Source organism: Pseudochaenichthys georgianus, chromosome 11 (genome assembly GCF_902827115.2).
Source record: "Pseudochaenichthys georgianus chromosome 11, fPseGeo1.2, whole genome shotgun sequence".
NCBI classification, from domain to species: Eukaryota; Metazoa; Chordata; class Actinopteri; order Perciformes; family Channichthyidae; genus Pseudochaenichthys; species Pseudochaenichthys georgianus.
In genome coordinates, this window is record NC_047513.1 from 28,738,599 (window position 1) to 28,750,088 (window position 11,490).

The window sequence follows — 11,490 nt, forward strand, 5'->3', positions numbered from 1 at the left end:
ATCCTGTAATCAGCTAGATGTTGTGTCAGCTCACCATTTGGCCACCATAGGAAGCGAAGAAAGTCGACATCATTTCTTGCCACTTTGACCTGGTGATACATTGCTTGAATGTCGGCCATTACTGCTACAGATTCTTGGCGGAATCTTGTGAGGACTCCAAGTAAGGAGTTTGTCAAATCAGGTCCCTGCAGTAGCTTGCTATTCAGTGATGTCCCTTTAAAGCTTGCGCCGCAGTCGAACACCACTCTCAAGGTTCCCTTTTTAGGGTGATTTTCCTTCTCTGCCTTCCAGTTCCTGTTCAGGCACTCTTTCTGCATAGCCCTTTTGTATGACATCGCCCAGAAAGTTGACATACTCCTCGTTAAATGTTGGATTTTTCTTGAATTTCCTTTTAAGACACAAAGCCCTTTGCTCAGCAACATGACGATTGTTTGGCATTGAAACTTTCTCTTCTCTGAAAGGTAGTTTCAGACTGTAATGTCCATCAGTGAGGTTGGCGGAACTTTTCATGATTTCCAAAAACTTAACATCTTCTCTGGACATTTCTGGCTTTTCGTCAACTGATCTCTCATTGAAGTCGTGGTTGTATTGCTTTACCAGCAGTTCCTCCAAGCTGGTTAATGATATGTGATTGACTGCAATGGTGGGACAGCTGTTTACAATTTGGCGGTCTCCTCTCAGCAGTCCATTGACAACCCACCCTAGCAGGGTTCTGACAGCATAAGGTCCATCATCATTGCTGTTCACCACCTCCCATGGTTCCATGAGTTTTGAGACATTAGCTCCAATTAGCAGCTCCACGTCAGCGTTAATGACAGGAAGTTTCACAGAGTTTAAGTGGGGCCATGCACTTAACTCTTCCTGTTTTGGAATGTTGTCACGGGTCACAGGCATTACAGTTTGTGTGAACACATCAGGTAGCTCATAGTAATTGTTACTGTTGAGTGCAGCCACCTCCAACCCAGAAATGATGTGACTACCCACAAGCTTTTCCTGATTCATTGTTCTCAACAGGAATTTGGATTTTCTTCCTGTCATCTTAAGCTCCCTCATCAGTCGCTCTGAGCAAAAGGTGGCCGTACTACCAGGATCTAGGAAGGCATAAGTGTGTATCACTGTGCTGCCTTTTGTAGCCTTGATCTGAATGGGCACAATGGGCAAGGCACACTCCTGTCCTCCAGCCCCAATATGGCCACATGTTTTGGTAGAAACTTTGTGATCCTCTGTTGATGTTTCGTGCTGTATGTCCTCTGATGAGACTTCCTTTCTCGGTGAATGGATGTGGAGGATAGTGGGATGTTTTAAATTACACACTTGGCAGTACAGGCGGCTGCGGCAGTCCTTACTCATGTGTCCAACAGCTAAACAACCAAAACAAGCACCCTTTTCTTTCAGAAAACTAATTTTCTCTGTGTGCATCATCCTCTCCATTTTGTAGCACATCTCCAACTTGTGATCCTCTTCACACAGCAGACAAGATATCCTTCTTGGCCTATACGGTAGGCTATTCTCCTTTTGCTTTTCAGGTGCAGTTCCACGATTGACAGCTTCAACAGAAGTAGCAAAACTGCTTCCTTTCTGGCGGCTGCGAGGCTGGGATATGTTGTTTCCACTTATGTATTTTGGTGAAGAGATGGACGTGTCTTGAATGTTTCCAAACAGTGGATCAGAGGCAATAGATACTTGTCGCTCAACAAACTTGACAATATCACTGAAACTTGCTTGACGATGTTGCCTCTCCTGTAGCTCGTAAGCAAGGTTTCTCCATCTTTCCCTCATTTTATAGGGCAACTTTAAGATCATCGCCCGCATGTTAGTTGGCATATTCATCTCTGACATGTAGCTTATGTCCTCCATGGCATTGCAGCAAACACGGAGAAACAAAGAAAAAGCTTGCAAAGCTTTAGCATCCTCTGCTTTCACTGGTGTCCAGCCAAGCGCTTGCTCCATGTATGCAGTGGCTATTATGTGTTGATTTCCAAAGCGTTCTGTCAAAAGTGTCTTTGCTCTTTGGTATCCCCTGTCGGGTGGCATGTGTTGACAGCTTTTAACCAGTTCTTTGGGTTGTCCCTTGGTGTATTGTTCCAAAAAGTATAGGCAATCAACATTGGTAGCAGTCTTTGCTTCCACTCCATGTTCAAATGCTCGTATGAATGCACTATACTCCAAAGGATCTCCATCAAAGGTTGGTATTTCTCTTGGTGGCAGTGACAATGTTGACTGTTGCTGCACCAACAGAGCTGTGATATCATTTTGCCTTTGCATGATGTTGATAATGTTGCCTTGATTCACGTTACTTTGCACTGAACCCGTATGCTGGTTGGTTTCCTGCACCAAATGTGTGTCAAGATCATGAGTGACTTGTGTGGCAGAGAATGTCTGCTGACATACTTGAGATGACGTGGGATTGAGTTCATCGGCTTTAGATCCATTTCCTTCTGGTATTGTTGTGGCTGTGAATGCCTCCATTGGCAATAGAGTGTTACTGCCACCTACTGATGGATGATGCAACTGCTGGTTTGAATCTTTGGGGCGCGCACCCATTGACAGAGCAAAGTTCTTATCCTCTTCTGTAGGATTATGGTACTGCAAGTTTGCATCGTTGTGCAGAGTCTCCACTGACACTACCGCTCTGTTGCCCCCTTTTGGTGAGGGGTTGAACTGACCTTCTGAACCTTGTGGGATGAATTCTGTAGCAGAGGGTCTAAGAGAGAGTTTCCTTTTGGCTCTGTCTAGATATGAATTCATTCCATTTGAATCAGCCCTTGAGCTTTGAACCTCAGATCCTCTGCACCTGAGCACATTGGCCTTTGCTGTATGGGCAGCAATTCCACTTTGCAATTCAAGCCACTCCTTGCGTTGTCTGATCTGCTCCTCTTCACACTTTCTGGCTGCTGCAAGGCTGTCCTCTTCACACTCCAGTGCATGTTTTTCTTTGAGGATAGCCGCCATAGCACTGAGAGCAGCCGCTTCAGCCTCCGCCTTGATACATGCAGACGAGATGGATGACATCTTGGACCTGTGGCTGGAGCGACCAGCTGATGTGCACGTTCTTCTGGTTACATTAGAAACGCTGTCATTTGGACAGATATCATCAATTACCACAGTCTTACTGGCAGCATTGACATTTACCACATCATCATCATTTGCATGTGTAAATTGCTCCTTTGTAGTTTGCAACCACCTTTTCATTGTATTCATCATTTCTCCATTGCCGTGCATTCGTGTTTCAAACCATTCATTTTGTTTTATAACTTCATCCTCTGGTATTAATGGTTTCAAGGACTCATGCAACTCATTTAATTCGATCATTGTTTTCACAAAAATGTCACACATGGATTCCACCTCAGACACATTTTGGCTTGAAAGTATCAATTGTTGGACATTCTTTGTTAATTTATGCAGTTTCTTTATCCTTGAATTCCTTTCATGTTGAATTGAAGCTATTTTTAATTCCAATGCTTTAACAGTGAGTTGAGGCTGTCTTTTACCGAGCCCACTCTCTGCATCACTTTGAGTGGCAGGCGCTTTAGGCCGACTCCCCTCTTGGCTCATTTTGACAGTAACACAGCAGCTGCGTGAGGTTTTAGTTTAGAATTGTCGCAGGATTTACCTTTACCCTGATATGAGAAGGTCTTTCACAGCTTGCAACAATTCTTAACGATCCTACCGTGGTTCCTCGTGGCTTTCACCGCGTTCACATGTCAGCAATCATCTGGAGCTGTGTGGGAACCATAGACTGTATATATAAATGGACGTAGGGTCCGTGACGTCACCCATAGGATTCTGCAGAGTTGCCGTGAAGCCCTTAGTAGGCGGAGTCGGCCACTAACGGCTCGACAGTGACGTCAGAGTCTAACTCCCGCCTTCTCCCGCCTGCTCCAAATAAGGGCAAAGAGGCGGTGCTGAGGCGGAGCCGAGGTGGGACAGGGCGGGACCTGCTGCCACCGAGCGTGACGTTCCAGACCTAGCTCAGGCTAAGAAGCTAAGCTAACATGCTCTATTAAGTATTAAGCTAACAACCTATGCTAACAACCCAGTTTGCGGTCACTGCTCCTCGTTCCCGGCATATTCTGAAGGTAAGATACCCTGTAACTTTACAAAACTTGTCCTTTTGATTTAAAGGTTCTTGAACCTACACTATACAATTGTTTTTTAAGTTCTTCACCGTTTTTCTAATATAAATGTCATTTGTAACTAAACTTTGTAAACTAGCAGAGATATGGCCAGTGTTGCGTGAATTAAATGTGATTAATGAAATATGACTGTAGAAAAAGAAAGGTGCTTTTATATTGATTAAAACATTTTTATTTATTTCAGAATTAAGAAAAAAGAAGATCCACGCCAAACTGCACAACCTGTAAGTTGATGGTCCTGGCTTACTTTACAGGATGGTTGACATTACACACAAACATACTATACATATACATGTATGCACAATTGTAGATAAACAGCACACAGTATATAAATATATATATAAACTGTGTGCTGTTAATCTGTTTTTTGTGGTTTTGCTCTCTTGTTACTTTTAACCATACAGGTGTGATTTCATAGTTATTTTGTATGTTATTGTCAAAGGAACAAAATGAGCAACCCTTTATTTGATATTCCTCATGATCTGAAGCATTTGTTACTCTCATTTATTTTCCTCCCATAGTGACTGTATGGATAATCGGGAGCTATGTCCGGCGTGGAGCCCAGAGAGCTACAGAGACCATCAGCAGCAACCTTGGCCTCGACCTGAGGGTGTGCTGGTTCGGTTGGGGTGAACTGCGCTGGAGAGGTGTCCTCCCTTTCTTTTCCTACTCCCCGCGAGGAAGAGCAGGCCCGGATGTCCTCCTCATCCACTGTGGCGGCAATGACTTGGGGGATGTGCCCAGTGTTCAGTTGCTGAACCAGATGAAGGAGGACCTGGACCAGCTTCACCATCGGCACCCTGGCTTGAAGATCATGCTCTCCCAGAGGCGCCGGTGGAGGGCTGGTGCAAATCCTGTCAAAATTGACAAGGCCCGGAAGTTTGTTAACAGCGTGATGGCTACTTTTGTTCATAGCCTAAATGGTGCCATTGTTGACCACTCCAACATTAGACATGACAGTCCTGGGCTGTTTTTGCGAGATGGAGTTCATTTCACCCCTTGGGGAAATGATATTTTTTTTAAGTCACCAGCCAATTGCCTGAAAGACCACCCCCAAAGACTGTGAACTGCTAAAATGTCAGTATCACTGTCTTTGGATTTGGCCTTTAGAGTATGTATTCTAAGGCCCTTGCTAAGCCCAGACTGTCATGGCTAATGTTGAGTTAGATATTACATCTGTAGCCATAACACTGTTAACATGGCTGCTCTTCCTCTTCCCCACATCCCACCCCCCCCTCTTACCCCCATTGGACTCTGCAGCTCTCCAGGCCCATGCTGGGCATGGCTGTCTGTCAAACCTTTTATTTTGTATTTGTTATGATGTTTTTTGTTATTTTATTTGTTAAAATAATTATGTATTTATGTAAATATTGAAAATAAATTACATTCATATTTTCACTTCTTTTGTCTACTGCTTACTGAAAATGTTAGCTATCACATCCAAATGGGACTATCAAATGAAAGGATAAGCTTACCATACAATACAGAAAACATTACGAATTAAGGCTCAAATCTTTTCCCAAGCCGGAGCAGTCTGAAAAGAGTCCCAAGTTTAAAAACACAAATCTTGACAATGAATACTACGCTGTCATTTATCATGACAATGCAAACAACAGGAAGGTCTCCCCTAGTCCCATGTATGTTGGCATCAATGTCATAAGCATACCATAGAATGTAATTATGAAGTGCAATACCCACAATCCCTACAGGGTCGTACCGTCACAGAAGATAATACCTTTTAGAGAGTTTTGTTCAGTATGCAGATAAATATTTGTTTTACAATAGAAACATTTTTCTCCATAAATGTTCCCACATGTTGTGAGCATCAACTTTAAATCTTTTGTCAACAAATAAAAAACATCTTAATTTCCTTTAGGACAACATTTTGTTTATAACACCACTACATTAACAATAAGCATAGGAAAATGATAACTGTCAACATTTAAGATTGTGCTTTTACTCTTTATTTAATCAGATCTATTTACATTGAAAATGTGATAAATACACAAGCCACATTGAAAGTTACATCTTGCATTTTATGAAAAGTAAAGGTTTCGAATCATTTTATGACTTAAGTACACGAGAAAATAAATTAAAGATGTGCAACAACTGTATCAGTAATTAAAATGATATAACTTATGCACAGGGTTGGGAGGGCTACTTGCCAAAAACACAACCAGTAACTTCATGTGAGTATCAAGATATAAAAGTAATGTAACGTGATAACTTTATTTTGGATTACCTCAATATCAAATGCAATGCAACTAAACACAGGAGAGAAGAAATATTAATATGATTTTTTTACTTAAAATGTATAATATAATACCATAAAGCAGATTCAGGCAGTAGGTGTATAGATTCACAATTAGTATTAGTATTAGCCTACAGAACAGTACGGCTTCCAGAGAAGAGATACCATTTGATCATTTTACATATATATGCTCTTTTTAGGTTTTGAATAAGATTGTAATCCTGAGTTTCCCTATTATTAAAAAAAGTAAAACTAATCCGATTACATCTTTTCCTATGTAACTAAGGATTACACTTTCATTTTTCTCAATACGATCTTGATTAGTGTTAGATGTAATCCATTACTATCTAAGCCAATACAAGTCATAACTTTTGGAAAATTGTCTTAAGTTATTAGTGATGCCTTCAATCTCTTTCACGTGGAGAAGACATCCCATTGGCCGAGGCATTGCAACTTCCCTCAAGCGTCCTACATGAAAGAAAGATCACATGTTAGAAATGTGTGCACAAACTATTCAGTACTTGGTTTAAAGCCCAAGTGTGAGAGTGAACAGAGGCGGAGTCTGTTTGTTGGCTGCTGCTACCCAAACCAACATCCTCCTCACAAGCATTGACTGTTGGAATGTCATTATGCTCCACATGTGGAACAACAAAGGCTTCTTCAGGCATGCCTTGTATCATAATGATATTGCTCTGATCAGCAGCAAGACTGTTTTCACCACTACCATGGTCTACATCTGCAACCTCCTCCTTACTATTAACAGTCGAACTAGGAGTGTCACTTGCCTCGTCATTGCTACTCACCCTGCTTTTCCTTCCAGGCTGTTGTTCTTTGCCATTGGTGAAATAGAAAATGGTGGGCACTGCAGTGTTTTTCAGGCATCTCCTTCCCTAATAAAAAATAATAAACAAAAACACATAAAATAACTTTTTGAGGTCTGTAGATATTCAACTTTCTTTTGAATAATGTTGTTTTAAATGTAAGAGTGCATTATAAAAGACAATAGAGGGCCAACATGTTAACTATGCAGTTAATCTATTCAACAATTACGTGTTTCCAAGATTCAGATTCAAAGGATTTATGTCATATGCACATAGGCTACAGTGTGGGAATGGCAATGAAAATCATCTGTCCCGAGCTCCTCCAACAATGCAACAGTTATATAAGACATAAAACAATAAAATAAATTCTAAATTAAATTAAGAATAATAAATTAGTGCAGGCAGAAATCTATATACACGTAAATATAATAAGACATATGCAAGAACAGAATGTAGAAATAAATATTGTATAGTAAAATTAACTTAAATCATTTTTTTTTTTTACAGTGATAGCTGTTAAGATAAATAAGTTATAAGATGACAACAGATGAATGAATGTTGCTATTAAAATAATGTAAAAAAAGGTAATATAATTCTCTATAATCTGTTTTTAACATAGAGTATGTGGGGGAAATGGCAATTCTCTATCTATGATAAAGAGTCTTTGCATACATTGAAGAGAAATGTGATGGTTTGCAAAAAAAATCGATTTCTATGTTTCTTTACTTAACTGGCAAAATCTTAATTTGGCCTTTAATCAAAAGAACATTACTCATCACTGATGTGCAAGCTGTGCCATAACAATTATTTAGCATTGTATGATGTATAACATGTATTTAATTAGTAACAACAATTTACACTCACAAATGGAACCAAGTTATTATTTTTTTAAAAAAAGGATCTGTACCCATGAGTCCGTGCTGAAGGGATGACTCTCAAAGTGTTCACTGCACAGGCGAGAAGAAACGTTGGGGGTCCATGTATTCCTCCGGATGTTCAGCACCCACTGGTCCAGCCTGTCTGGATCACCGAAAGGAAACCTTTATTCAAAAATACATGAAAACCGACCCAAAGACAACAGGAGGGTTAATGCCATATTCACTTAATAACGCATGAACAACTTTTACAAATATTTCTATATAGTCTGTGTTGGTAAATGTAATCTAGGTTGCACATTTCCTGCTGAAATACATGCATGGGCCTACCAAGTTACTGCGTGGCACTTTGGTTTTGATAAAACAGTGTAGTTCCACTATATAAACGTTACATTCATAATCAAACGAGATAATATGCAAGATAAATAGCTATTTGTTGTTATTCTTAATGCTTGTCATTCACACGTTAAGAAAATAAAATAAGTACCGATACATAGCAGAACAATTGTGGCGATGTTCAGCTTAATAAGCCTTGTTCAACATCATTTCTTTAGCTAATACTATAGCGGGCTGCAGGCGAACCAAGTCCGCGTTTCGCTGCATTCCTTGATCTCCAGTTATAACACCGGGCTCCGCCGCTGGCCGAAGCTAACGGAGCCGCAAAGGGCTAGCTACGGCTCCGGTTAGCTTCGGTTATCCCACCACTGGGATAATTGGGTCCCCTTTTAACATTTGCTCCCGTTTAGCATTATGGGCGTCATAGCCATAGACTATAAAAGTCTTACCCAAGGCTGAATCATAAACTAAACTGTATATATATATATATATATATATATATATATACACACACGTATAAAGGGTTACATCCTTAGCTGGCTAATAAGCTACATAACAAGCTAAGCTAACAAGCACACAAACACCTGCTAACGGGGTTAACATGTATAATATTATCATTTTACTCACCGAAAAAAGCTGAGAGTAGACTTCTTGGAAGTTCTGTTAGTACATTCAAGCGCACAGCACGACATCTTAATTGTCTGGTATATCACCACGAACACGGCTAAAGCTAAAGGGTCAAGTACAGTACTATGACTAACTAACGTTGTAGCCTCTATGGTTGTAGCCTAGCAGAGTGGACAAGTTGCTGATAGCTGACAGTGAGGCATGTACGTGTCCATCAACGTGACCACGCCCTAATTAATGCAAAAATGTTAAAACCTAATATAAATAAAAGGGTCGCGTTAGAAAACAATTCACTCACAGATCCATAATCATGAAGGTGGAATCTAACTGTATCGATAATAAAATGTATGGAGCCAGGGAGAAAAACATGTTTTTTTCCGCTGTAAAGTTGGGCATTTTAACATGGGGGTCTATGGAAATTGCTCCTTTCTGCAGCCATCGCCTATCGGCCAATATATGAACTGCAGTGTGTGGCACTTCCGTATTGGCTTCCCGGCTCTTCCCCAGAGTTTGCCGCTTGGTGGGAACGCAGCAGCTCCTTCTTCCGTCCAAGATCCTCCGATTCATTCATTGGAGCCAGTTTTTCAACAAGTGTAGCGGCGATCGCTCATAAAAAAAAGCCACTCATGGAGGTTAGCAGCCAGAGTTCCCAACGCGTGTTGTGGTGAAGGATGAGGTCCACCATGACGTAATTTGTAATGCTTTATTTGTATATACAATGTTAAAATGGTCTTGTAGGCCTATCTAAAATCTTGGTTAACATACAACAATCACGCACACGGTTGAAAAACGTGTGGCTTCCTCTCTAACCTCTCATCCCCACTGATCACCTGTGCCCACATATAGCTTGATTACCTCCCGTGCTCCCAGGTGCGCAGATTAGATTAGATGACGCGTTCACACACACACACACACACACACACACACACACACACACACACACACACACACACACACACACACACACACACACACACACACACACACACACACACACACACACACAAATTGGCTCCAACAGCTGGTATTAAGTCCCTGTTATGCTCACAGCTCCTGGCCTTCAGCTCCACCCAAAAACCAAAATGATGGTCAAAATGATAAACTCTCGGCTTCAAAACAGTACTCCACAGACCACAGATATATGCCCATTTATTTAACATGGTGTATGGATGTGTGTAATCTGTGTGTTATGGCTACCTGCACATGTAGCAGCCTCCCCTCTTTGCCCAACATTACGCCTGTCAGGCTTCCTATCTGGACACTAACAGCACAAACTGATGGAAACATGGAGGACTCCCACCCTCCCTGATCTGCTATTGGACCCTCTGAGGACGGGCGGGGGGCGGAGGCGGGGAGGATGCACCACCGTATTTTTGTGTGGACTAAAAATGGGTCAGGCTTCCAGCTCCAGCTACAGCATGGCTGAGTGCCTCTGAAAGCAGGTTTCCTCTCCATCGCCGTCTGAGAGGAGAGCGTCCTGTGGAGCAGCTGCTGCTGATGTGTGTGTGTGTGTGTGTGTGTGTGACACAGTGTCAGCCCAGTAGGAGATGCACAGATTAATAATAACCCCCCATGTTTCCCATCATGCAACCACTTGTCCTCTGTTTCATCACAAAGCTTTGAATCAGCATGCAGTTAACCCTGTGCAACAATCCTCGGACTGCAACCATCAGAAAGATTCCCGATACTTTCACAATGCAAGAGAGTTATTTCTCAGGATAAAGCATGATTTAATCTAGGCTAAACGTATTGTAAATATATAAAACACATCTTAATGTTTTGAAAAACCTACGAGAAAGCAGATTATAATCCCCATGGATCGTTTGAGACATTTCTGCAGAGCTGTTTCTTTTTGTTGTTGGAAACTCATCAAAAAATGCTAATGAGTTAGCACATTTCAAAGCAACGACTTGAATACTAAATCTGACTTTTTCAAGGCTGAATGTATGAAAAGATAATCAGCAGCAAAAATAAACAAAGTCCAGACCCTCGCTCCCCAGACACAGCTGATACTTTACCCAGACTCAAATCCTCCATACACACCCACACACACATATACACACACACACACACACACACACACACACACACACACACACACACACACACACACACACACACACACACACACACACACACACACACACACACACACACACACACACACACACACACACACACACACACACGCACCCACACACGCACGTGCACACACACACACACACACACACACACACACACACACACACACACACACACACACACACACACACACACACACACACACACACACACACACACACACACACACACACACACACACACACACACACACACACACACACACACACACACACACACACACACACACCTGCACAGTTTGGCTGGTGCTGACTAACAGTCACCCCCCAGTTCTCTGTGCCGGGCTCTGATTGGCCGGTCTT

General features: G+C 41.7%; 1 protein-coding gene across 1 annotated transcript; it reads right to left on the minus strand.

Annotated features, from left to right (window-relative positions):
- Window positions 1–5,559: 5,559 nt before the first annotated feature.
- On the minus strand, window positions 5,560–9,185 carry LOC139434793 (THAP domain-containing protein 3-like). Its single transcript, XM_071204745.1, has 4 exons — window positions 9,047–9,185; window positions 8,116–8,248; window positions 7,191–7,277; window positions 5,560–6,855 (listed from the first exon to the last, which is right to left on the minus strand). The coding sequence occupies exons 1-4, from the start codon at window positions 9,109–9,111 to the stop codon at window positions 6,847–6,849; spliced, it is 294 nt and encodes a 97-aa protein (XP_071060846.1). The 5' UTR covers window positions 9,112–9,185; the 3' UTR covers window positions 5,560–6,846.
- Window positions 9,186–11,490: the final 2,305 nt, after the last annotated feature.

What these genes read in the sequence shown, in the direction of transcription:
- LOC139434793 (XM_071204745.1), bottom strand. Translation starts at nt 9,111, where the DNA reads ATGTCGTGCTGTGCGCTTGAATGTACTAACAGAACTTCCAAGAAGTCT. An exon ending in TCTACTCTCAGCTTTTTTCG is followed by an intron (nt 8,249 to 9,046) that starts GTGAGTAAAATG and finishes TTTTGAATAAAG; the next exon opens with GTTTCCTTTCGGTGATCCAG. An exon ending in CCTTCAGCACGGACTCATGG is followed by an intron (nt 7,278 to 8,115) that starts GTACAGATCCTT and finishes ATTTTTTATTAG; the next exon opens with GGAAGGAGATGCCTGAAAAA.